This window comes from Apteryx mantelli, chromosome 2 (genome assembly GCF_036417845.1).
Source record: "Apteryx mantelli isolate bAptMan1 chromosome 2, bAptMan1.hap1, whole genome shotgun sequence".
NCBI lineage: Eukaryota > Metazoa > Chordata > Aves > Apterygiformes > Apterygidae > Apteryx > Apteryx mantelli.
In genome coordinates this window covers 8,900,167-8,928,012 of record NC_089979.1, presented here as the reverse complement: position 1 = coordinate 8,928,012, position 27,846 = coordinate 8,900,167, and the positions used below count along the sequence as shown (strand labels likewise).

At 39.3% G+C, this 27,846-nt stretch overlaps 1 protein-coding gene across 1 annotated transcript in view; it reads left to right on the top strand.

The window, feature by feature from the left end:
- TG (thyroglobulin) overlaps positions 1–27,846 on the top strand; it is a 165,837-nt gene that overhangs the window by 59,374 nt on the left and 78,617 nt on the right. The window contains exons 30-38 of the mRNA XM_067290138.1: positions 550–687; positions 2,373–2,546; positions 3,606–3,717; positions 4,282–4,361; positions 6,242–6,385; positions 9,457–9,522; positions 21,687–21,821; positions 22,921–23,085; positions 24,838–25,060. Coding sequence (XP_067146239.1) covers positions 550–687; positions 2,373–2,546; positions 3,606–3,717; positions 4,282–4,361; positions 6,242–6,385; positions 9,457–9,522; positions 21,687–21,821; positions 22,921–23,085; positions 24,838–25,060 — 1,237 coding nt within the window. The remainder of the gene's footprint in view (positions 1–549; positions 688–2,372; positions 2,547–3,605; positions 3,718–4,281; positions 4,362–6,241; positions 6,386–9,456; positions 9,523–21,686; positions 21,822–22,920; positions 23,086–24,837; positions 25,061–27,846) is intronic.

The window sequence follows — 27,846 nt, the reverse complement described above, 5'->3', positions numbered from 1 at the left end:
GTAACTGGTGATGAGACATGCTGATGGCATGTGATAAATAAGAAGGTGTTTATGAAAAAACTGGCAAGAGATCAGTGAAGAATGTCCACTTCTCCGAATATTTTACTTGGACCCTTATTTAGAGAGAGTGATTTAAAAAGAGCCTGAAACAGTTAAGGTCAGTTCAGAGGGAGCTCAGGTCAGGTATAACAGTGTATACACATCTAAAAATCAGAGGCAGGGGGCAAAAAGGAATTATTTAATATAGTCTGTGGGAGCATATATAGGAGAAATGAGATTAAATGACTGTAGGAAATATTAAGCCGGTTGAGAAAATGTTTAGCACTGCGAGATGGAAAAAATTTCCAAGAGAACATAAGGAAACTGCTATATTTAGGATTAATAAAACTAGATTGGTTAAGCCCAACTGTTGTACACTAACTGTACAAAATGGTTGCAGCTGTTTTAGTGTGAAATGAAGAATCTTATATGAATAACCTTAACTAATTCCAGGTTGTAATTCAGTTTTTGCAGATATGAGCTTTTTTTTGTTTTTGTTTGAATCTTTAGATTCCACAAAAGATCTTTTCTACCTGATGGACAACACCCTGATACGAAGTGACCAAAACTCTTCTCTCCCTCACCAGCAGTATTGGGTCTTCAGGCAGAAGTATTCAGTGGAGAAGGCTGTGCTTTGGTGTCTCACACGTAAGGAATCCTGGAGACAGTTATTCTGTAGGATAATAAGGAAATAATAATTAACTGAAGTCATTCAATAGGTATTATAATCATGACTAGTAGAAACTTCGGACTTAGGGTTTTTTCATGGGCAAAACACACAATTTTCATTGAAGTCAGATGTTGTTATAATCTTCAGCTATAGTGAAGCTGCTAACGTGGCCCCCAGCTCTTCCTCACCAACTTTGTCTAACGTGGCAGAAGGGATGCCCATCATTCATCACCAGGGTATCCCTGTCACTGGTAAGAGTAGTAGGAGATACAGCTTAGGCAGTAAGATGCTGTTCTTGCAGTGCACCCACTCCCCCTTCTCCCTCTGCCCCAAGGAAATAGATGACAGTGGTATAAAAACAAGAAGGTAAAGCATTCAGCTATTTGGGGTTAACAATAATTTGGTGTGATGGGTGGAGAAGAATTTCCAGCTCTGACCACCAGGAAGACAGAACCAAGAGTACTGCTCAGTGCATGTACATCACTGTAAGAAGTCAGTAGGGCTATGCTTATTTAAAATTAAGCATTGACATATACGCTTACAGAATTGGGTCCTAAAGTCATTGCCACAATAATTAAGATGTGGGGTTGATTGCTTTGTTTCTTTTCCAAAAGAAATTGACTTGAGTGGCTTGAAGTGAAAGAAAATTACTCTGGGACGAATTTCAATGTAAATCATTACAAGCAAATGGCTTTTGCAGTTGAGTCTGGAAAAGTTATATTATTTTTATATATATATATATATATATATATATATATATAATATATATATGTTTGTGTGAAATATGAACACAAACACTTCAAAAGTATTTTTTTCAAAAACTTTGTTAGACATTGTAGAAAATGTTTTTATTGTCCTTTATATTCTTTTAAGCAAATGAGACACAAGTGATGCATAGTTCTTTTATGATTATAGAGTTTGTATTTTAAATTTACCTTAAAAAAAAAAGAAAAAAATATTTTTTGTTTTGTTTTTTAACAAAATGTAATGTACGTTTGGTCGTGCTGCAAGTTACATCTGCTTTAAACTTAACCTATGGTTTCATATTAAGGAACTTCAGTGGCCGTGGCCGTTTATGAAGTTTCCACCCCATACCTGAAATATATTCCTCCTAGTTGTGCTATTACAGAAGGCCATCTTGTGAACTTTAGTAGTGAACTGATCTTGGTTAAATACCTTGGTATGGAGATGGTTGGGTTTTTTTTCTATGGATGCTGTTGTTTAATAATTGATTTTAATAGTGATCAGTCCAGCTTAAAGCATGATCAGCTGTGCTGGTAAAAGGCATGCTGCATTCTGGTGTGAAGAACAGCCAGAGGTAGGTGGGAGAGCATTAAGCCAATGCTGCCACCAAAGCCTCTGTCATGAACCACAGAGCTAGTGACACCAATACCCTGCGCTTATACCTGTCACAGCTGGAAAATTATCCTTCCTAATAGCCGTGCTGCTGCTCCTTTTCTGTTCTTCTCAAGTAAACCCGTTCTTCAGTGTAACTAGAAACAGCATGTTTCCTCATTTCTCTTGCGCTGCAATAGAAAAATGCTAATGAACATTGTCACTTGCAGTCATTTACTGATAGCATTTTTGTAGTAAAGACACGAAGAGGGATAGAAGGGGAAGAAGCATAACTGTGTTTCTAATTCTCAGTGCCTTTGCCTTTTAGGTTGTGCACAAGAAGAGTTTTGTCGAATAGCAGATCTTCAAAATGCCACAGATGCTTACTCTGTGTGTACCCTCTACCCAGAGGCTCAGATTTGTGACAGTGACATCAGTCAGATACCTGAAAACTGTCGCACCGTACTACCCTGGCAACCACAAATGGTGTATAGTAAAATAGGCAAGTTCTGGGATTTGGATGTATTATTTGTGCTGTATCCTTGGCAATGTCAGCTAATGTTTTGGCTTTTGAGAGAGAAAATCTGAATATAAGGATGAGTTTCAGGAAACGATGGTACAAACGAAGGCCAGGTTACTCTGCATATGGTTTTTCATTTCTGCTGTAGGTTAACACTAGTGCCAGAATGCATCCAGCGTTTTTTTAGGTGGCCGAAGTGCTAGTGATCTAACTTCAACTCAGAATGGAAGGATATTAACCACAAACTCTACTCCTCACCTCAGTTATCCCCAATTTAGGGAGGCCAAAGGTAGCTTAAATAATCTATGTACCAGAAGATCTCAGATTTTTTCATAATGTGGTTAAAACGGGAATGTCGTTAGGATGCCTCCAGTCCCATTTTCTACCATTAAAATTTTGCTGGTAGTAAAGCAATAAGAAAATTGAAAGTATGTTTAGCTGAATGTGGTTTTTTTGTTGAATGTCATTCTATTATTATTATCTAGCAAACATGAAGTTATAAACGTGTGAATATTAACCTCCGGTCTCTTAACCCTTGGAGTTCAGTGATTTTTCTCATAGGGCTCTTGAGGAGAAACTGAGACAAACAAGTCTGTTATCACAGGGATCTATGCTTTTGCTGCAAAAAACAAGGGTCCTCTGAACTGAACTATTAAATCTTGTCTTTTGGGGGGAGCTCAAAGTGCAGAACAGATTGAATAATGCGTGAACACGCACACTGGATTCTCCCAATCTGAAATTGTCTGTCAGCTTTTGGACTGAGTGGGAGGGAGTCATGGAGTAAAGGTCCTTTAGACCTCAAAAGCTGAAGCCCTGAGCTACAGGTCATTCCTTGGCAATGTATTTTGCCTGACTATTAAGGCCTTCACTTGAAGGATTTTATTCATCTTCATATATAATATCTTCAAAATACCTGCTAATAGATTGAGACCATTGCAGCACAGAAACATAACATTGGCCCAAAATGTGATTACTTGACCAGTATACGAAAATTAGAAGGAAAAGGAAATTTTCTTATTTTGTTTTTCTTTTTTCTCCCAGTCACTCTAAAAAGTTCTGTGAAGAGTTTCTACACACGGGTACCGTTCCAGAAAGTAACAGGGATCTCAGTGAGGAATAAGACTGACATGAGCAGCAAAGCTGTTTCTGATGGGTAGGACATGACTATTTCTTTGTCTTTACTGGAGGTTTTACCATGCCTAGAATGCCAAGGCTGTGCTATGCATATTAGGAGAATCAGACATATTGATCCAAGAACAGCATTATGTTAGAGTATTTGACAGAGAAAAAATAGCATATGATTTTAAGGAAATTTATAATTCAGGTATAAATAATAATACATATAATTAATAATTGCATGAATTATTTTATACTTATGCTACAAAATTACTTATTGGCCAATTAAGTCTCTCAGCAATAACACACCAAATTATGCTGGTATTTTTATTGGCAGATATCAAAATACTCTTCTAAATTATTAGATGTAGTCTCACGAATATATATGGTTTGAATGGAAACTCATCTACAAATGGGAAAGGAAAGGTGTTGAACTCTTGTCTGTACAGTACAAAGAACCATAACGTTTTCTTATTGCAGAAGACATCTCTACATGTTTTCAGTGTCTCCCCACCTTGCACAACATCTCCTCTTCCCTTTTCTAGGTTAATGATATCTTTTTAGCAATAGTAAAACTGATGATGTTCTTCTTCTTTCCCAGCTTTTTTGAGTGTGAGCGTTGGTGTGATGCTGACCCCTGTTGCACGGGATTTGGTTTCTTTAATGACTCCCAGCTGTCAGGTATTTTTCACTGTTACTGTATTTTTTGTTTTAAATCATTTTGGTATTCCTTCACTCCAAATTTTACCATCCTTTTCCTGTGAAGAGGAAAAAAAAAAAGCACTTTAAAAGCATTTGCAGATCTTACCCAAACCTTTGTGTCAACTTTTTGAGTAATCAACCCTTTCTAGAAGTTTAGCCCGATGATGTGCTCAAGATCTCAGGACTTGCAAAGAAAATTTCATGGGAATGACTCCTTAAATGGCTGCAATTCCAAACGCTTGATACTCAATCCATTAAAACTGTAGAGAACAGTTACTTCTCATTTATCATCTCCTCTTCCAAAACGTTGGTCGACTTTTTTGGTTTGTTTGTTTTTTTTAAAAGCCTAATGGAATTGGAAACACAAATATTACTGAAATTAAATGCAGGGCAAGCACTTAATATCCTTGGATGCCTTGGGATAGCTCAGCTTTTTAGCTTTCTTAGGTGTCTGAATTTCTCTGCTCCCAGATTTTAATTTTCCACTTGATGAAGAAGGGTTGCAGAGGAATGGAGGTTGTGTCTCTCCTTCCTTTAGTATTTTAGCTATTTAAGACATCCCATGTAGTATTTCTATTCCCTCTGACTCAGGGAATCAGATTTCTAAAAGGAGCCATTAGAAAGTCAAGCAAAACCACATTTTACTTGCCTGAGATGGCTAAGTTAAGGATGTTGCCATCATACATTCCCTGGTATAGTCAGCAGAGAGAGGTATGGGCAACCACACAGGGCCTTTCAGAGCTTTGACTGAGTCCTGTTCTCGAGCTGCTCTTTTTCTCTGCTAGCTGTAAAGGAAGGGCTCCATTTAGACACAGCTTTTTGATAAGTATCTAAAACTGAATGTCATTCAGGTCAAAGTAAATGAAATAGTTTTGAATATTTTATTCCAAATTCATATTTAGTCCTCAAAAAGGGTTAGCCTAGTTTTCAAAAGTGTCAAGTGCCCATCCGTTCTCCCTGAGGTCCTTCGGAAGAACTGGTTTTATGATGGATTTAAGTCTTTGGAACACTTCTAAAAATTTTTTAGTTAAGCCTTCCCCTTTTTACTGAGCAGTCAAAATTTTCACTGGTATCAGTAAAAATTGCTCAATATCTTGTAAAATTAGTCCAATGTGTTTCGAATTGGAATTATTGAGGAAAAAAAAATGTTTTCATATCCCTATATGATGTGAATCTGCAGTCTTACCTGAATATGACTTTATTTCTATGTGTATTTAAACAAATTTAAAATACATTAAGGATTTTAAAATATCCAATATGGTAAATGACACTTTTTTGTATATCTGATTAAATTTTTATCTTTAGCTTTTTGAAACATCCAATCCTGGCACTAATATAGTCAAGAGAACTTTCATTAGTGATTTTAACATGAGCTAAAATAAATCTTTATTAAAGATGCTCACTATGTTTTGAACTTTTTTTTTTTTGAGCAGAAACAGCTATATTACCTCTTTGAAAAGCAGAATTTTTATCTTGACCTAATCTGGGGCTGTGCTTCAATATACTTGCGTTAACCAAAAAAGGAGTGTTTATACTAAGAAGAGGTCCTCATCTGGGAGCAGGATGTTGCAAATTTTTGCTTAGTGGAAATACTTTCAGTGACCTTAATGGGTTGTAACGTCAGAACCCATGCCATTCCCATTTAAACTAGTGTGATTTTCAACTCTATTTTCAACAACAGTAAAACTTTGCCCTGAATAATAAAATACCTTTTAGGTACTTTTCCCCCTTTGATTTCTAATCAGTGGAATTTTCTTTTAATACTCAATAGAATCATGCTGTATTCTTTTTCTTTAGAGTAATATCTAGAAAAGTTAAGTTACCTCCATCGTTTCTATAACCATGTATTTTGCTGGCAGGGGGCAAGATTGTGTGCCTGACCCTGAACAGCCTAGGAATCCAGATGTGCGCTGAGGACACAAGAAGTGCTTGGCATGTCTCGGACTGTGGCGGGCCAGATGCAGCAGTCAGAATACATCCGTTTGGCTGGTACCAAAAGCCTGGTAAGCAATGCAGGGGACATGGCATTTTTGATTGGCTTCCGCGCATTGTTATTTAGCTTCAGTGTATAGGAACTTTAACTTTCAAGTGGTGGATCCATTTTGTAAGGATTTCAATCAATGCAGGAAGAAAAAGGCCTTACATCAGATTTTTCAAATGAAATAGAAAAGGCAAACAAGCATGGGGGGAAGGTGCATTTTTATCTCCATTTCAACAGATAAGAAATTGAAATACCTCAAAGAGGTATAATTGAATTTCTTAAATTGCATGGGAGACCTGGGTCAATAATGAACTCAGTCTCACTTGTTGCACTCCTTAATCAAGAGCCGTCTTAGTCAAGAGCTCGTTCTTTGTTTTCCACTGCTTAGCTTGTGGCTTACTGATCTGTAAGGATGGGTTGTTTCAAAGGTTTGTTTTTTGTTACATAAATTAAAATTAATCTTTGGCCATTTTGATAAAAGAAGGGTCGAGACCACAGTCTATAACATATCATTGTATCATTCAAGCAATAAGATGTCGTGTGTTTAAACCAAAGAAAAGTTATGAGAGGTATTCCTGAATACCAAAATAATTAGAACTGGCCAAAGTGAATTTTATTTATCATAATGAAAAAAAAGACTCCATTATTTTGAAAAATTTCAATGAGTTTGTCAGGTTTTCCTTAAAACAAAAATAATAAAAAAAACCTGTCCCTCAAGTTACTGCTAGTTGTAAAACTAAAAATAAACGAAAAGGGAAGCATGTGTTTGATCTATTGACAAATTATTTCTCTTCTTTTGGTTTTCATCGAGAACTTAAAAACGTATAAAGTAGAAATTGTCTTAGGAAATTTTTTATTAACTCAAGATGTTATTTTGCCAAGAGACATATAAATAAAGAGAAAACATTTTAGTTGTTAATAGCAAGGGTCAAAACCTTAAGCTAACAGGTAACATGAAAATGTCGTTTATCGTAGTTTTCTGTCTATAGAGAGCCATTAAGTATTATTTATTTCATTTTTGTTAAGAAAATAAAATATTATTTAAAAAAAAAATCCAATCCCATGATGGAAGAGTGGTGCATATGCACAGTCTGAGGTCCGTACACATAACAGTAGCCGTGCACTACAGTATGGACACTTAAATAAAGTGAAGTGCAAATATAGTGTTCCTGTCCTGTACAGCTATCACCTCCATGGACAGCAAACTACTACTAAATGGTTTTAGTTACCCTTTTCAGGGTTACTGTTCCAATGCTTGACGTCTTTTGTGAAGTAAGGGGAGAAAGTGAGTAAAAATTTTACCAGTTGGATTGCCTTATTTTTTCTGTTGGGAAAGTACAGTTCAGAACCCACATTGTGACATATTGTATAGTCTAGGGCTAGATTGCAGGAATTATAATCCTAGTTTGATTCAGCCCGTGGCTTGAAGGGGCAAAATAGAGGCAAGGGACATTTCAGAGCAGATCTTCACCTGTTTGCTAAGACAACTGATATTCTGAAGGGGGCTGCAGACGTTAAGTGCAAATCTGGATCATCTCCCTTTTCTGGGACTCTTCAGCTCCAGATTTGGGCGTGTTTCTGTACAAGAGAATAGTTGTATTTAGGCTCTTTTGGGACCTGCCCATGGGCAGGGGGAGCTGAGAGGTAACAAATGGGTAAGAGGGGACAGCGTCAGAAAGGCAAAGAGACGGCAGGGGTGGTGACACCCTTCCACTTCTTGGAATCATTTTTCCTCTCATTGGCAAAGAAACAGCTAAAAATAAAGGATGTTGCTGACCTCATGGACAGAGGGATGGCAAAGCTGAGCCAGCAGTGCATGCAAAAGAGGGAGTCTGAGGAGAGACTTGGTGATGTTTCCTTATCTAGTAAGGAAGCTTCAGATGTGTTTCCACCATAGCATGCAGCAAGCACAGATGTTTATGCAAATAAAGATATTTGTAGATAAAAATTTGTATCAGTTGTGCTGGTGTCTTGTGGCTCTGGGAACCGGGAAGAGGAACAATGAAAGGTCTGAGCCTGAAAGGGAAAATGAGTGAAATCTGAAGAAGGGATTTACTGTAGCTGGTGAGAGGTTTGCATGAAACAGGGCCTTCGGTTTTGGTCCACAGCCGTTTGCTGTAAAAAGGGACTTGTGCGTCTGCATCTCGTGATATATTAAATTGTCTTGTGAGCTGTCTGCTGCACAACTCTGCTCGCTAACAATTTGACTTGGTGCGTATAGGCATGGTTGCAGTTCAGTCAGTGAAGATCATATAGTAATATTTTTAAGATATCTGGATTGCCCTAATTCTTCACTTCTGCCAATGTAAACAGTTAAACTCTTGAGTTATAAAAATTATTATTGTCTACGTACATCGGCAGTATGAAGTGGAAGAAGTGGACAAAGAATATGATTTGTCTTCAGCTTTTACTGGATGGTAATTTACTTTTGTCTCAGTAGATGATTTATAACTGATTTAATTAACCAAAGTGTTTTACAAAATATGAACGCGTGAGGGAAACTTCTTATCTGTAATCTTAAAAATACAAAGCATACCTAATGTTCAAGGGAAACATTAGCAATTGAGGACTTTCATGTGTGAAAATATGGAAGGTTTTTTTAATCTTACTTTGAAAAGTTTCCTACTGGAAACTATCTTGTTTTTAACTCTCCGATTGAGAAATTCCAGTTTCCTTATCAGGAAGCAGAGTAAGTCTTATGTCTCTCATGATATAGGAGACCAAATATAGACTGGGGCATGGTGAAGGGGAGGGAACCCCCCCCGCCCCCCCCCCCCCCAAAAAAAAGTAGAACTACTGAAATGAGCTGTTCATATTTATTAAAAAAAAAAAAAACCCTTGCATGTTGAAGAGTGCTCGTAGGAATGTTTATAAATGCATAAATTGAGGGAAGCATGGATTGGCGTACTGGTATACCAGTCAAAAAGGGCTAAATATCAGAGCACCCTCAGATCCTGCCTGAGGTTTTTTGTGGGGAGAAGATGCAACTTTCAGATCCCAGAAATGATATTGGCAATAATGAAATGTAGATTAGATTTTAAACCTACAAGCATAATTGTTTTCAGATGTTTTATGTTTCTTTTCTACTTTTAGCTGACTTGAAGAACACCATGATTAACCTGTGTCCACCTGTTAGTTTACCTTTCAGGACAGAAAATGGTAAGTGTATTTGTGTATTAAGCCAAAGAAAAGGAAATATCCTCTATTTTGTGTGTGTTGTTAACAAGTCACTCTATAACGAAATGGTTGTGTCATCCCATGTTTATTCATTCAGTTGCAGCATATGTTCTTTTTATTAATTGTATATCATTTAAACTAAAGAATTTGCTGTAACACTGGCCTAATCTCTCTCAAACTCACTGCCACAAGAGGTTACTGAGGCTGGATATTTGGCAGGACTGATGGAGAAATTTATCATTTGTAAGTGTAGATGTCACAAGTTATGACTTAAAATAGATATATCTCTTTATATCTAAATGCAATGGCCAGTGATGGAAAGATCAGTCAACGGGAACTTCCCCAATAACAAGTTGCAGCATTATTGTCCACTGTGGGGTATCTAGCACCTTCCCTTTAGCATCTGGTGCTCGTCAGGGGCAGGATGTCAGATTAGACAAACCACCAGCAATGTTTGTCAGTATGTGCTGCAGATTTTGCTGTGCGGAAGGAATGACAACACATTTTCAATTGAATACAAACAATCGTAATAGAGATGCAAAGTCAAACTTAGCAAATCTGTTTTTCCCCTTAACTTTGCGTATAAAAAGGAAGACGATAGAAAACAAAGTTCCTCTAGAAATTAATGAAGTTTTGTACTGTAACTGATATAACTGGTGTAGAACAACGATGAATTCTACCTCCCGTAGTGTTAGTGGTTTTCTGCAAGGATGAGAATATTATCTGAAGGACTGTTCAGAGCTGAGTCACAAGAAACATCATGTTTGAAATGTGTTGAGTGCCACTTTTGAAGAGATACTGTAGCTTGCTATGACATTTTTTTATCAGGAAGAAAATTTATTTCAGTCTTGCAGTAAATGAATCTTACAGTACTCATGTACGTTATTTAAAAGTGGGTGGATCCTCTTAACAAATGAAACTTAACTGTTATCTTGCAGGGCTTTGTGTCTGTTGCCCCCTAAAAATGTATGCAAATTGTCAACAGCTACAGGCTTCCCTCATGTGTCTTTTTCGTAAATACGTAGCATGTCCGGTAAATGCCGTGTGTAACGGCAAGGAAGAAGGTTGACTAGTCATTATATAACTCAGTCTGGGAGGGCAGCACTGATAATGTGGTCACCTTTGGGTTAGAATTCTAAAATTGAGGATTCTCATCCATCTCTTGATTATCTGGTGGATCATGAGCAAGTCTTTTAACCCACTTGCTTCTGTCTTTTTCCTTAAATGAAATACCACTTAGCTTACAGGAGGTAGTTAATATTTGCAAAGCATTTTCAGTATTGAATTTAGGGTTTACTGTTAACCAGACTATCTTCTTAACCACAGTCACTAGCAAAGATTATGTTCAGACAATTTGTATTTATTAGTAGAATCTATGGTTTTATAATAATCACTTTAACGTAATAGAAGGAAGCTCCATATCCTTATAAGTAAGCAGGGTGTGCGTGGTTTGGTTTGTTGTTTCTTTTTTTGGCTGGTTGTTTTTTTGTTTGTTTTTTGAAATGCCTGAAAGAGCTAGTGGGCGAGCATGTAGGCTGGGCAATTCTATTCCTTTGCATATTATTTTTCCTATGAAATGTAGAAAACTGCTTCATTTAAGGTTTCTTCCTTCCTATGTGAAGGCCAGTACTAATTTTGTCATCTTCCTTTTATGTTTTTCTTCTTTCTTAAGTGTAGAAAAATAGTGACCTAAGCAACACTTAAGGAAATCAGGCTTTTGTGTGTCATATGCTTTTTGCTCTGAAGTCTGTCCAGAACTTAGCCACAGTGAGTGAGGTACCTATCTTAACCTTAGTAACAATCTTTCATCAATCGCATCCATTTCCAGTCATCTTTCCAAATGCAGAGCAGTCTTGCAAGGATCCCGTTAACCGCTCAAGGGAATAGAGCCTCCCACGAAAAGGCGGGATTCTGGGTTAGAGCAGTTGTTCTGAGGAGAATAGACTGGAGAAGTCGCTGAATTACGAAGAGCAGCCAGTCTGGATGTCAGACTAGTACCAGCGCTTTTACTCATTGTGTTCTTTGTTTCTCTATCACCGACGTGTGCAGCGCTGCATTCAAAATGCATCTGGGCACCATCTGTCCTTACATGCTGCCTCATTTTGATAGCAGAATTACCAAACATTGCTTCCAAACTCTTTATGATCATATATATTATATATGCTACAGCTTTTTTTTTCTTCTTCTTTTTTTTTGCACTGGGCATCATATAAAACTTAGCAGTGATTGAAGCTGCTGCGTTGTGGTATTGTTTGTACAAGGGGAAAAAAAAATATGTAGTGATTCTTGTGGTAACCAGGTGGTGAGTGTGAGAAAATGTCACTATCTAAAGGGCATTTTTGTGTGTGTGTGTAAATGCGTGTATATATATATATATATATATATATATATATATGTGCGGGTGTGTGTGTATGCGTATATAGAACTTTCCATCAGAAGATGAAAGAAATGCTTAAATTTGAATATTTTACCAGAAGGTTTGGTGAAATACTGAAGTTAATGTAATGTCCGCTCTAGAGTCTGAGCTTACTGGAGCACAGTTAAGGCCTATATTTTAATACAGCTGTGTTTGACTGCATTTGACGGCTTCATTTTCTAGCTGAAATGCTAACTTGAAACGCTCAGTGCAGAGCGCCCCGCACTCTGCTTCATCCCATTCAGAGTTGGGGTACAGTGCACTCCTCCATTCCAGGTCTGTGGCATTTCCAGCCCCCCGACACATTGTGAAGAAATCCAAATTAGCAGACTCTTCTAAACGCATAGGCCTTGTTAGCTGGTCCAAGTTTGTAGAACAAATCAGTGAGTGAGAAGGAAAGTAACCATGATTATTTTCAGTCTCATGTGAAGTAGATGCTTCTCTTGTTTCACATGGCATCTTCTTGATAGGGAGAGTAAAGGCATGTAGGACCATAGAACAAAATAGCCTCAACAAGAAGGACTTCTACAGGTCTTTCAGCGACAAAAGGAAGACTAGGGAAAATGTGGGGCCTGCTGTGATGACAAAGGGCATGCAAAAGGCCTCAGTCTTTACTGGTAAGACCAATGTTCAGGAATCTCAGGTCCCTGAGACCAGAGGGAAAGTCCAGAGCAAGGAAGACTTACCCGAGGAGGAGGAGGAGGTTAGAGAAAATTTAAACAAACTGGAAGTACAAGTCCATGGGCCCTGGTAGGATACATCCACAAGTGGTGAGTTATCTTTGAAAGGTGGTGATTGGGTGAGGTTTCTGAGGAGTGGAAGAAAGCATCTCTAACTGATGCTTTCAAGAAGGAGGATCTGGGGAACTATAGTCTGTCAGTCTCACCTCATTCCCTGGGAAGGTGATGGAGCAAATCCTCCTGGAAACCATTTCCAGCGATATTAAGGACAAGAAGGTGACTGGGAGTAGTCAGCATGGATTTATGAAGGGAAAATCATGTCTGACCAATCTTCTACAATGAGGTGACTGTCTTGGTGGATGAGGGGAGAGCACTGGCCATTGTTTATCTTGACTTTATTGAGGTTTTTGACACGATCTCCTATAATATCCTCGTAGCCAAACTGATGAAGTATGGATTAAATAAATGGACAGTGAGGTGGACTAAATACTACCTGAACTGCAGGCTCAAAGTGTTATCAGCAGCATGAAGCCCAGCTGGAGGCCAGTCCCTAGTGGTGCCTGCAGGGTTGATACTGGGGCCAAAATGATTTAACATCTTCATTAATGACCTCAACGAAGGGGCAAAGTGGAGCCTCAGCAAGTTTGCAGCCAGTACAAAGCTGGGTGGAGTGGCTGATAAATCACTGCCATGTGCTGCCATTCAGAGGGAACTTGACAGGCTGGAGAAATGGGCAGAGAGGAACCTCATGAATTTCAGTAAAGGGAAGGGCAGAGTCCTGCAGCTGGGGAGGGGTAACCCCATGCACCAGTACAGGATGGGGTCTGACTGCCTGGAGAGCAGCTTTGCAGAGAAGGATTTGGGGAATCTGGGGGGGGGGGGGGTGGGCAGAAGGTTGACGTGAGCCAAATGTGCCCTTATGGCAAAGCAGGCTAACAGCATCCTGGGCTGCATTAGGCAGAGCACTGCCAGCAAGTTGAGGGAGGTGATCCTTCTCCTCCACTCAGCACTGGTGAGGCCCATCTGGAGTGCTGTGCTCAGTGCTGGGCTCCCCAGTGCAAGAGAAACAGATTTATTGGAGTGAGTCCAGCGAAGGGCCATGAAGATGATTAAGACATTAGAGCATCTCTTATATGAGGAGAGGCTGAGAGTGCTAGGATTGTATAGCCTGGAGAAGAAAAGGCTCAGGCGAATCTTGTCAGTGTGTATATGTAGTTATAAGAAGCAGGTTCTTTTTGAGGAATGCTGGACACCCTGCAAAAAGCCAGTTTGTTTAATACCAGCTTCACCTTCCCAAACCTTATGGAAGGATCAGATCAGATTTCAGCCTCTCTGAAGTATCAGTAGAATCCCCCTGCCCTGGAGATGATAAAGTGACATTATTTTTATAAATTGTAAAAATTCTTCATTTTTACCATAAACAGCCAGGCTGGAGAACACTCTTAAAAAGGTAATTTTATGGCTCAGAAAGCTTCCTGTGTGTCAGTTTGTTCTGCAACAAAGTCAGCTCTCCCCCTACTACATCATCTTTGGACTGTCAGCAGGTCTGAATTTGTCTCACTTTTACGTTAAGCTCAGGGTCTCACTGTTGTTTGTTTGTTTTAAGCTTAGGTGTGCAATCCTCCCTTAACTGCCCAAAGTTAGAAAGAGACAGTTAGAATTATTTCATTTATCCTAGTATCAGACTGAAAGCAGAAGTCCTCAGAGCTGAGGGCTTGCAAGGCACGTTCCACCCCACTTCATCCCCTTGCATACAATGGGGAGTTCCATCACTGTCGCTATACTTTTAAAAGGTGAAAGTTGAGACCAGATTTTTCAGACTCACTCAGATTATTTCTTGGGTGTTCTTTCCCTGAAACTCCCCCTAAATAACTTAAGAATATGTATTTGATTTCCTTCAATTGCCTGCTCTGGGTTTGTGAAGCTGTTCGTGAGCAGAGATCCTCATAAAACCTCTTGGCTTTTGAATCTGCAAGGGCAAAAGTAATTTTTCAATAGAAACATCTTTTCATGCTTTGTCATAGAGCAGCACACAGCCACCAGGGAAATAGAGCAAAGCCCTTTCCCCATGCCAGACTAGTCTCAGGAGAAACACAAAAAAGAGAAGGCATGAGGTCCTCCCTGTTTGTTGCCTGCTGCCAGATTATTTCCACAGCAGCCCGCGTTAGCCCTGGGACCCCTTTCCCCAGTCCAAAGCTCCCTGCTACTTGCATTCCCCTGGTTACTCGCCTGACAAGCAGCCTTGCTAGATGATTTGATCACTCATTAGATGCTCCGTTAGCCTGCAAAGGGGGAATTAGGTGCTCTGTAAAGGCTGCAGGTCACAAGGGCAAAGAGCTGCATGCTGCAGTTCATGCCTTTTGGCCAAATTCTTTTTGTTTTGTAATTGCTTAATCTTCCTTTGCTTTTTTTTTTTTCTTCTTCCCCAAATCCTTTTTGATACCAGGATATACTCTGTAGGAGAGATTTTCTTGGTCACTGATCGCTAGTGCATTTAACTGAATGTAGTTTTCAGCCCTTATTGTTTTTTCTATCATAAGGATCAGAGCACATTCCTATTTTTCTGTGATGACTTCCCCGTAGATTTTGTTAGCTGAAAAAATAATGCATGAAAAATAGACACATTGAACATATAGGGAAAGTCCTACTTGTTTCATCTGGAGCATTTTTTCCCCTGAAGGAGTTAATATACTGTGGTGACGACAAGTGTGGAACCATCTGTGACAGGTTTCAGGTATGCCTTGTGACATTTAAAGATGGGAGCACAGCTGTTATTTCAAGACTTCCCGTGTTAAAAATGCTGAATAGAGCCATGCTGTAGTTTGATTTACTTATGCTGGTGTGTAAATAATGACTCCACTAAGTTCCGAGAATATGGAGGAATGGTAGTGTAAAAAGGGAAATAGTCAGGACCTATAATTATGTTTGAGATACAGCTTTCTGCAGACAGTTAAGACACAAGAAGATAGGAAATGTTTTTGCATGAGAAATTCTTTGTTCCTTGGTATTTTGCTGTTGTATTGTACTGTTATTCAGACAGTTTGTGTACTAGGATTTGAGCTGTGGAAGTTTTTATGTCCTTACAATTAAGACTAAAAAAGTAAAAGAATCTGTGAAGCATCTCACCTGGCTTTTTGAAAGGAGTACGTGTGCTTAGAGTGAAATGGAGAGCCTGGAAATATTCCAGGTATATGGAAGGGAGGAGTAACACTGTGTACCTTGAGTGTTTACACTTTATTGTGAGATTGATGAATTGTGTATAGTAATTATCCAGACTTTAATCAGCATTTGTCTGTCTTCAGGTTCTTAATTTTTAGATAGGATATAGCTGCCTTTCTTAGATTTGGCAACTGCTGGTAGACATTGTGGCCTCTGTATGTGACTGTAGATTGTAGATAGAAACGTGTTGAGGAATCTTATGGGGTCAGCTCCTGCTCTGTCCAAAATCAAGTCATTTATTGAGAAACCATGGATGAAATGATCTGTTAGGCCCTTCTTGTTTCTGCGTTCTGTGATCCTCTAATGATTATAGTCCTTCCCCTGCAGCAGGTCTGAGCAATGGCTGTGGGATTTTTCCTACTTGTCAAAAAATTTTCCATCAGGCTATCTCAGTACATGGTGTTTCCAGTCACAACAGAGATGCTTATGGTAATATACAGGTGCTGCAGCTTGTGGTCAGCTGAGGAAGCCCTTCATCCAGCTCCTGACCAACCTGAGTGAGGTGATAGAGGACAGTACAAAGTTGGGGGGGATGGAGTACCTGGTGTCCTTTCTCACCTTCCCTATGGCTCTCTTGAGACCACAAACATGCTCATATCCCACCAACATGCAATGGAGTACTGGAGTGGAGGCTGAAGGCTTGGCAAAGTGGATATTATCCTTTGGGATATGGACTTGCCAAAAAAGAGCCTTGCCCTGGGCTCGCCTGCCCACAAACTTGTCTTGCCTGAAGGCTTCTGAGACTGGTTTAGAAAAAGTTTCTTGTCATGCTAATAGGCCTGGGAGAAGAGATTGGGAGGCTTTCCAGGAGCAGCTTGATGTAAAGTCAGAAATGGGATGCTATGAAAGTAGCAGCTCGTTCTACAAAGTACATTTTCCTGTGTTGCTCATGTAGCTGAGTGTGCTGATAAATAGTATATCATTTGTTCTCATGCTTCCCCCAATACTGGGGGTGCATCAGAGAGTTTTTGTGAAACAAAGACAGAGTTTTTCATCAATTTTTTGATGCACTTGATTGTGGCTAAGCTACAGATACTGATCTACAGTGCCCCGTGTACAGCATGCAGGACCTCTGCTGTGGAACCTCTCCTTGGTCTTAAGTCTGCTTTTTATCCTGTTTGTAAAGAGGAGGATTTTAACCTATTAAAAAACAACAACAACAAAAAACAGCTTATTTTAAACCTGGATAAACATCTGGTACATTTATATTATTGTTCTATACAATTTACTATAATTGGCACGACTGAAGGAGGCAGGAAGCTTGTATTTCACATCAGCACGGTAAGGTTACTCAGTGCTAAAGGCCATAAATGACATGTTTGTTAGTTTGAGGCATGTTTGTCCTGGAGGTGTGATTATAGTTATTATGTGTTAGGCTTAAGAAAATGGCTCATTTTGGATTATTCGAATCTCAGTGGATTGACAAAAATGGGAAGAAACTATAATTCAGAAAGGGTATATTTTCTGCAGATCTAGTCTGATTTGATGATGTATTGTTTTTTTGTTTTGTTTCTTTTTTTTTTTTTGAGACTCAGTATACAGGCAGGTTAATGATCTTGACTGAAAATAACTTTGAATTCTAAGAATGTAAAACAGTGTATGAATTCAGTCTGTAAGCATGTTTTTTGGCTTGGCTTAGGAATGATAAATATGGCTCACAAACTTTAGGATTAAAATAAAAACCTGTCTTTCAAACACAAATCAGGCATACTGGATCCAGAGATCTGATTTATGTACCTCTGTAACCACTTCATGAATTTTCTTCTAAATCTAACTTGTTTTTATTGCACTGCTGTATCTCTATTTCCTTACATCAAATGTCATATTTTCCAGTGAACTGACCTCTCTCTGCTTCCACTAGAATCAACGATGAAACTTTTGCTGACCTTATGAAAGGGATTTTATTACGTAATTGCCTGTGATAGTGGAAGGCTGGACTCTGTGACCCCAGGAAATCTCTTCTAGTCCTGTGATCCTGTGACTTGAGTGGGTGCAGCGAGAGGCCAGTGGGAGCCCTTTTGCAAATCCAGTCCCAAACCTTGCCTACCCAAACAAGAACATCTGGAAGAGAGAAGCTCTCTGTATGGCACATCTATAATTTTGCAATAAAAGTTATAGGGCTGGCTGGATTCAGAGTACTATAATTATCCAATAAAAGCAGTTGCCAGAATGTGGTTTGGAAGGGCAGAGTCTAACCTATATATAAACCAGAAGTGTCTTCCAGCCCATCAGGTGCACTGTGCATTTTCAGTAAGGCAGTGCCGGTCTAAAGCCATGTGCCTTGTAAGAGCAGTTTCTAGATGAGACAAGTTTAGATCAGCCACGGAAAAATTCTGTTTTGCCCCTATGAAGTGGGTGTGTGCGACCTGCTGCATCTACTGCTGAGTGGGAGAAGGGGAGGAAGGAAACAACTGAGTGGCAAAAAACTCTCCTTGCAGCTAACTGCTAGCTGGCCTTGTCCATGGTGGTGATGGCTCTGGGTGAAAGGGACTTGGTCTGCCATCACAACGAGCTTTAGTGTTTCTGCATTTATCTTATCTGGGATCAGCAGGGCAGAAGATTGGAAAGGGGGTAGCACTGGAAGTCGTCAGAATAAAATAAGTATCTTTTAACATAGAAGTTGGAAACAAGCAGCTTGTGAACAAACATAGAACAAGTTGCCTGTGCCTAATAATGGTAGCGTGCACTCACAAGCTCCATCTGAGCATCTTCAAAACATTTTAATAATGGTAAACCTTAGTGAAAGACATAGAGAGGGCCAAATTCTTCTTTGAAGTGTCAGTAGTTAAAACCCAAGGAACTTATTTTGCTTTTGTGGAATTGTTTTGAATTCTTTTCCTGACAATGTAAAATTTAGCCCAGCAAGAATGCTTATGAATGTATGACACATGGTGGAACTCAGAGATATGAAAATTATATGATTTACCCGAGGTCATCGGGTGAGTCAGGGGATCTATGGGAATAGACTCAGTCCAGGGAAAATATCTTCCAAAGCCACTGATGCACCCAGACTTGTTGTCTTGCAATGGAATCCAGACAAAGTGCTTTTTTAAAGAACATAACTAGTAATTTGAAGCTTTGTGTCTGAACCCAGACAGATTACTTATTCCGGCAGTAGAGGACCTCAGTTATTAGTACTGGACACAGTGCAGCATGTCAGCATTGCTCTTATGTAAAAACATAGTTTAAAGCATGTTGCTAAAATTCTTTTCTTGTTCATGTATTTCTCAAAAAAAGAATATTTAAGTATGAATTGAAAACATAACTGGCAAGATATAGTCTGGAAGAATAAAATGTGGGGATTTGATAGTGCAGACAAATGACCTCTGGAGAAAACTTAATGGTTAATTCTCCATTACTTAGGGACTTGATTTCATGTTTAAGCATCTTTCTAAATAAATGCCACAAATTGTCAGGTTAGATGAAGAAATTATGTAGTGAGGTCAGATTAGATGGATTTAAAATAGTGAAATCATTGGCATCATGAAATGTAGGAATTTCCGCATGACTTAGAACACCATATTCCTCCAAAGTGAATAGTTGGCGCTTAAGGGGTAGACAAAAGATAAATTGCAGTAGATCTGTTGCATAAATCAAGCACCGAGTGCAGGATCTTTGCTCCCTTACTAGTTCAGAGTCCCTCTACGTGTAGTGTTGATGACTTTGCTACTTCATGTGAAGCAAGCTTGTGGTCTTTTAGCATATAAGAGTACAGGACCAATTTAACATTCATTTCTACATAGCTGGAGACTTTCAGCCTCTATCTCTTGGAAAAACTTCCCTCATATATAACAGGAGTGATATGATTTCAAAGCATGTTGAAAGGACCAGTGAAATCCAGTGCTGCTTTTTGGCTGCCTGTTTGCAGCTGCATTAGGGCTGGGCTGTTTGGGAAGGCGTATGGCCTACAGCAGGTAGGTTCATCACTCCATGAATCCATCAGGTGTTATCTTCTGCAAGGGTGAGAGCAAAGAAGCTGCCCAAGTTTCTGAGGCTAAAGTAACCACCATGGCATTGGTGGTAGCTCCTCAGTTTTGTGGCTTGTCCTCTGGGATGTAACCCATGCCAGGCACTTGCACTTGCACTTCCTTGGGAAGGATTTACCTCACAGTAGCAACCTTTTAGCATCGAGGTAGAGATCTGAGCTGTGGCAATTCTCCTGTGTTGTTGATGTAGTGAATTATTTAGAATAAAGTAATTTTAAAATCTAATTTGGTTGTTGCCGTTCCCTGCCTATTTGCCCAAGGAACGGTACAGCCGGGCTGGTCAGTGGTCTGTTTTGTGTCTTGGTTCAACTGGAAAAGTATGTCAACACCAGGATTTCCAGGTTGCAGGGGGGGCGTGCCACAGTCCTGACTCTGTGAACCTCAGACCTCAGCTTAAGACTTAGTGTTGGATGGTATGGTCACAGCTGTCTTCCCATGAGGAGGGGGAGGAAAGAAACTTTGGCTATCTGCACATTGTCCCGTTCTCACAAGACTAAAACAAATCCTTAACGAAATGGATGGTCGTAACGTTTACATCTGCTTGGCAAATGAACTGAAATAACAGGCAAGATCTGTTCGCCAAGAATAGTAAGCCAACAGCTGACTCAGCTCCATCCTCACCTGACAATTATGCAGCGAGGGTAGTGCCAGCCTCCCATGTAGGACTCAGCAGGCTGCAGATATTTTTATCTGTGTGTGAAAAAAGAATGTGCCACTTTTTGGACATGCACTGTAGGACAGAAGAATAAGTCATGTTGAAAACTAGAGTCAATGTGCATGTTTGTTAATAGATATATACACATGTAGTATGTGTATACACGTGTGGTGTGTGTATGTGTATACACACATGTATGTATATTATGTATTTGTATAAAACCGGGAGATAAACCTTAATTACGTAGCTGCTTCTTGACCTTAGAACGATTCATAGAATTTCATGTGATTCTATCTAGAAGGTCAAAATGAAATGGTCAAAATAATCCTTTAAAAATACATATATCTGTGAAAACTGCCTGTGCTTCAGTGGGCGTTCAGTGAATTTCTTGTACGTGAAGCAAAGATACAACATAACACGTGCAAAAGCTGTTGTTTCATTTTCGCTCAGGCTGTAAGACTGGGACTTGCTGTCTGAATGTAGATGTATGCAGCATAGACATCTCCATCTGATCTACTCACACCAGGTTCGCTGTACAGTCAGCACGCAGGTCTATCCAGTGTAACCGATAGAGCCCAGGATGTCCTAAAGCAGACATCTAAAACAGGGTGGAGAAACTGTGTCCAAAAAGAGTCTGTTTCCCCCGTAATAAAAGGAGTCTAGGCTGACTAACTCAGATACAGACACCTACCTTGCAGGTGACTAAAACTAGCTGAGACGAAACCTGCCTTAGGACACCAGCCCGTCTCTCAAGGTCGGGCTTATATGTAGATTTGGATGTCTGCAGGATGCCCACTTGCTTTCAAATGAGTTAGCTGCTCTGCCTGCTCAGGCACTCTTGTGCAAGCGTTGGGGCCCATGTCCTCTAACATCATTAGGTATTAAGTTCTGACCAAATACCTTTAATTTAAATCAGTGGGATTTATGTGCATAAAACCTTGCTGGAGCTGTTCCTGATCTACCTCTTTAGTAACTGACTACCTTTGTAAACCTGCCCCTACGTGACCTCTGAAAATGGCGTTGGACACCCCAGTAAGAAGCCTTTGAATATTAAATTTCATTTATTCTCAGTTGATACAAAGGAAGGTGAAAGTCTTTTACGGAGGAGCTTCCCAATGCTTTTCCTTCTGTATTAATTTTCTCTGAAGTTCTTAATGATTTAGGTTATCTCTGTATGCTTCATTTTACAGAGTATTTGGATATATGGCAACCCTTAGATGTGTCCTCTGTACTCATGGATTCATCCATCTCAGACTTTGAAGCTGTGCAGATTAGTAGGGATATATCCAATGACTTCTCCACTGCTAGAGACTTTTGTCTATCCGGTAAGAAATGTTTTTCTACAGCTTTATAGAATATACTGACATATGAGAATGAAACACCAAGAGCAGTTCCTTCCTGCCCTCCCTCCACCTTCTAAAATACATACACTTACCTTTAAAAATAACTTCATCATAGTGTTTCTGAATTTGAGAGAAGGGATCTGAATTGGCTTATCTAATGAAGGATCCAACAAAAACGTGAAGTGTCGTGCAGTGGTTGGGTAATTTTGACACATCTAGGGCTCAGAAATTCTTGCTTCTCCAGGCATTGGGCAATTTGGCAAACGTTGTAACAAATACTTAAAGGGATGATGGGATTATTTTATAAAGGACAATTAAGAGTTACTTAGGGATATAGCTGGACCCACAAGACTGAGGCAGATGGGAGACCACAACCTAGCATTTAAAGGAATATATACCTGTGGTGCATGAAGGCAGGTTCACTGAGAGCTGGGGTGTAGCAGGAGTTGGGTTATAGTACCAACAAAGGCAATCTCTTTAATCAGGAATCTGACTAGACTGCATCAAAATGGTCCTTCATTAGCTTCATATGAATGTCAAATCCTCAAATTCCTAAAGGAGTAGAAATAAGCAAAAGTCAAGTCATTGCTCCCACCTTCTGCAGAAGATGATCCTTGGAATGGTCCTACTTTCTTCAGAAAATTGACATACACACACACACACACCCCTACCTCTTCCTAAAACTGTTTGAGGGACCTTTTTAAAAGGAGAAATGTTGGATGCCAACCTCTGAGTGCAAAGTGGGATGAGCGAGATGTTCGCTTTTCTCCCTGTGGGCTGTTTGAATTCTGCTGAGGTCCTCAGTACTTCACTGGAAGACGTTTTTCTTCTCCTATAATGTATGATACCAGTTCTATAGCTATCTCTTTCAGTTCCAAAGGCAATGTGCCTTTTGTCTTTTGGCGGTTTTGGAGAAACTTCTGGAAATTTGAGGACATTTGTGTCTGAATATTCTGCTTTATAGATAAGGATATCTTTGATACTTGACCTGCAAAACCTTTCTTTTAAGTATCTCATAACATCATACAAAATATTTTGAAAACAAATTTTATCTGCTTCTATTCTTTGTTTTGCCTCACAGCTTGTTCAAAGAATCAGTCATGTACAGTGGTTACCTTGGAAATCCAGCCATCGGCAATAAGATGCCTTTTTTACCCGGATACACAGATATGCACATATGGCCTGCAAGGGCACAGATGTCAGATTTTACTCAAAGAACCAGCTACATATGTATATAGGAAACAAGGTAAGAGCAGGTTAAGGGGGTCGTGGAAGAAGAAACTCAAATGTGGTGGCCTGTGCACCATTCTCATCAATGGGAGAGTGAGGAAATACTCAGCAGACATAAACCAACGTGGATGTCTCCTAGACAATTATCCATTGCAGTCTCAGTGGAGTTAGAGCTAAGCAGGATGTGAAAATGTCCCCAAATACTTTTTTTTTATCAAAAGTACCATATTATGATCTTGCATTGAAGCAGTATCATACAGGAAGTTTGGTCTGCAAAAGACACTTTGCAAAGTGCAGAATGGTTAAAAAATAAAAAATAAATAAATAAACAAAAACCACATTAATGAAAGTCCAGCTCCTTCCTCTCCATCTCCAGTAGTTCTGTTCCTGTATGTCCTTCCCTTTCAAGTCTGTGACTAACACAAGGCCTGTTAAAAACCCACTGTCAATTGAAAGTTTCAAGGACCATCGGTGAAGCCTCTGAAATCATTTAACATTTTTGAAAAGCTCAAAATGACTTAAGGGAGAAATAGAAGTTTTGTAGATAGCTAAAAATTCTGTTTAACTATGCACTTATTTGGAATTCTAAGTATGTTGTTTTTTCTTGTTTGTTTTTTTTTAAAAAACGCTGCTTTCTTTTGGTTTAACACTGATGACTTTTCTTCCAGTTTATTAAAGTAATTAGAAACTAGATAACAATAATGGAGGGAAAAAAAGGAATATTTCCTTTCCTATTCACTGAGGTTTCTGTGAAGAACTGGAAATCAGTGGAAAAACTTCTAGGTCTGAACTTGCTGAAAGAAAAAGGAGTTTATTATTATCAAATAAAGCAAAATCACAGACTATGAGCTTAAAGGAAGACTGGGTGTTTAGATAGTCATGAATGGCTTTCTTTTGGGTCACATGACTTAGAATTTGGTTAAATAAATTCTATTTTAATAGTGGAGTAGTACCAGATATCACTTAGCTCTGGTTTAAAGTAAGGCATTATTAAAAAAAAAAAAAAAAAAAAAAATCCTTTCTTTAGTTTGGCCAATGGTTCAGATAATCATTATATAAAAGATTTTCGATCAAGCTAAAACCATAATATTTTGGAATTTTCTGGCAGCAAAAAGTTAAATTTCAGATAGCAATTATGTTTGATCCAAAGTTTAGATACTGGGCATAAGTTCTGCAGAAGTAAATGGCAGTGCTCACAAGCACAATGTAAGGCAAGAGATAGTGATGGAGGTCCTCTGGTAACCCTGCATGGGACTGTAGGGAATTTGGATATAGCTGGTATTCATGGTGTCCTGTTGAAGCTGTTCAGAATCATATAACATAATAAAATAGTCATTATGGAACAGGGACTGAAGCACAAGTTTTTCCTGGTGAAAATCCAAACCAATAACCTATATAGTTACCTTCCCTCTCTCTGACCTGCTATAAATATTTTAAGGTTTTGTATTTTGTCTTCTCTAGTCAAGGGGAAGGCTCTGAAGATAGCTCTGCCACCTTCTAGGAGTGCTCATATGCTTGTGTGATGTCTTACTGGAAGAAATGTTAGGGTAAAGGTTTGGAAAGTATTAGTTATTTATCTATTCCACTAGCTAATATCTAGCACTGCATGAAATATTTTATAGGGAGAGGATAACACAGACTTATCTATGTCCCATTTACCAAAGTGAATTAAATAAAAGTAGGATTAATTTTCATTTCTGAAAGCATTTTTGAAATGATACTAACTTAAAACACATTATTTTTCCTTTTTTCCCTCCCTTTATAACAGATTTATTCCTACCCACTTCTGAATCTGATTTAACCTCATCCGTGTACATTCCATCCCATGGAGATTTGATAGGCAGATCCCAAGTAATCCACATTGGCTCGGAGTGGAGAAACGTCCGTCAGTTCCTTGGGATTCCATATGCAGCTCCTCCACTCGCAGAGAGACGGTTTAGTCCTCCAGAGCCATTTGCTTGGGTGGAAACCTGGAACGCTACTGCGTCTCGGTAAGAAAGTCCGTTGATCATCTGAAAGAACTGTTTGTTTCTTACAGGTGTTTGAAAGTAGCCAGAGTGATGACCAAGATATTCATGTCCTTACTTGCAAAAGAACCTATAGCATACAGATAAATGCAGGCTTGGGACTTTATTTAGGAAAAAGAATCACTCCTCTGTCTAAGAACTAATGCCTGCCAGTACGTCATGAAAAAAACTTCCAGTACGTTGCCTTGAATTTATGTGTACTCCCCACATACCATCTACTGTCAATCCATTTTAATTCTAAATATTTGTACGCATACTTATAATATTTATACAAATACATTTTTCCTCTGCTGAGGCATAAATTAATGGAATATTGAATGAAACAGAGATGCTTTAATTCTGATTTAACCAGAAACTATGGGCATTCTACAGAAATCTTCTGCCTTTTATGGTCTAGGAGGTCAGGCTGAAGGACCCAAATAGTCTTTTCTGTCCAGAAACTCTTAAAATGAAAGTATTTTAATAAATGACTTGGAGAAAAATACAAAAGTTCCAAACATTCTTGGTAATGCATTAAGAAGAAACAAGCGCTAGGGACTGTATTACCAAATGGGCTAAATTCCTCCTAAATCCCTGTGTCAAATGTTTCCTTTTGGCTGGCTTTGACTCTGCAGATATGTGTAGACAGCATTGTGTTCAGTGAGCTTAGGCTGGATGGACTCTGTGACCATTGCCTTTGTGCACGTTTGCAGTGTTTCATTTAGGCTTGTGATACAAGTCTAATTTCCAGTTGAAATGGAGAATCAAAATGGGAAGTTATGAATATATATTCCTTAATTAAAGAAAAGAAGATTCTGATGAGACTACGTAGAATATCTGTGCCGTGGAATATGTCAGGACAGTGGGTTTTTTGTTTTTATCAGTAAGTAGAAATACAGCAACAACAAGAATGAAGATGTGAGAGTACTTTTTCTAGGGTCTTTCTCGTGGTGGACCCCTACTCCATGTCACAGGAAAAAAAAAATACACACAAAACCAGTCTGAGTGAGCAATGCTGCACACATACACAGGAAGTTGATATGAGAGATAACCTGATCACATTCCTATGAGTAAAAAACAGATCACTTCCTAGCAGTTGTGAAGAATGGCAAGGGGGAAAAAAAAAGTGATAGAAACAAGAAACAGGAGATTGAAGATGAAGAACAGTGAAAACGAGAGAACCAGGTGGTAGGACTTGCTGAAACTTCTTCAGGTGGATCTCTAGAAATTAGGGTTGAGAGCTGAGATTTGGTGACTCACGTACTTCCAAGGCAGTTAATACTGTTCTGTGATCTACTGAGATCATGTGCTCCTCCCAGCCACAGCTGGCCGTGCAGTCCTCATGGACACAGTGCTGTCTGCACACCTGTGAAGAGCGAGAGATAGCTAGCTGATCTGACCAAAAGGCCACCTGCTTGAGGATATGCTAGATTTTTGCAAGGAGAGGTGGGAGACTGGCACCCTGCAGCCCTGACTTTGATCACCACCAGCTTCTGTGGAAACACACCCTGAGGGTGAAACTCCATTATTTGGGATTTGTCACCACAAATTTCTAGCAAAGCCTGTGAAGAACTGAGTTAAAAGAGACATGCTGTTGTCTTGGGGACTTAAAAGAGCATTTGCCCTTTGGTGGCCTCATGCTCCAGGTTGCACCTGAGTCATGGGTGTGTTAACTGCGTAACCGCATTAGCCACACAGGCTGATGTATGTTGGAGGCATCTGGTGAGACGTGGCCGCTTGTTTCCTCAGGTGCACAGTGGTGTAAAGTTAACCCACTAATACCATCAGTTCTTTGTGTGTGCAGTCACAGCATGGTGGTTGCTAGACCTTTGGTAAGACCTAACTGCCTCCAAGGTCTCTCTTTGAAAACCCTGCCTGGTGTTGCAATGAGGAGCCTGGCTGAGATTTTCAAGGCAGTTTAGGGATCTTAGTTACTCTGTTCATATCTGTGAATTTTCAGCGATCCCTTATGCCAGTGAAAAACTTGGTCATCATCTTTTATTATTCACTTGACGTAAAAAAAAAAAAGCACTCTTCAAGCTTAGCATCAAAGAGGTGCACTTGGAAAATCAGAGGGGCTTCAGTCTCCATGTGTATAATGGGTGTTGATGACTATATCTTTGAGGACTGTATATCTGTGTTGCATAATATTTGTATATAACAAGTTCACATTTCCACAGTGCCATTACTGACAAAAGAAATACTTATTTATCAGTCTGGAGCTGCACCAGGATGTGGATAAAAGACTTCCAAAAAAATCTCCTGCTCTTGCAGGAACTGAGGGCTTGCCTCAGCAGGTGGCAGCCTTTCCCCAGAGTCAGTTGTGGTGTTAGAAGACCTTGGGAGCTGGAGTTGCTGGGATTCTTGAAGAGTTGCTTAAAAAAAAAAAAAAAAAGTATATATGTTAAAAAACAAACAAACAAACTTTCACGATCATTACAGATACCCCGTGGAATGAGGTATGGTTAATATCATTATGCCTGTTGTCCTGGCCAGATTTCTACCTGGGAATTTGTGCTTTGTCTGGCTAAAATGACTTGAACAGTTTCAGTTGGGGATGATGCATTTCTCCACTGCAGTGTGAAAGCTCTTGGGTGATATTACCATCTGATGAGACTCCCTTATGGAAATATTCTGTAGAATTGAAATAAAGCTGGTCCTTTTCCTCCTTTCCCAAGAAAATTTCTAAAACCTTCTTTACATTTTCAATGTAAAACCTTATGAGGCAATTGAGAGCAATAATTTAGAAATAATTCTGTAAGTTATTACTG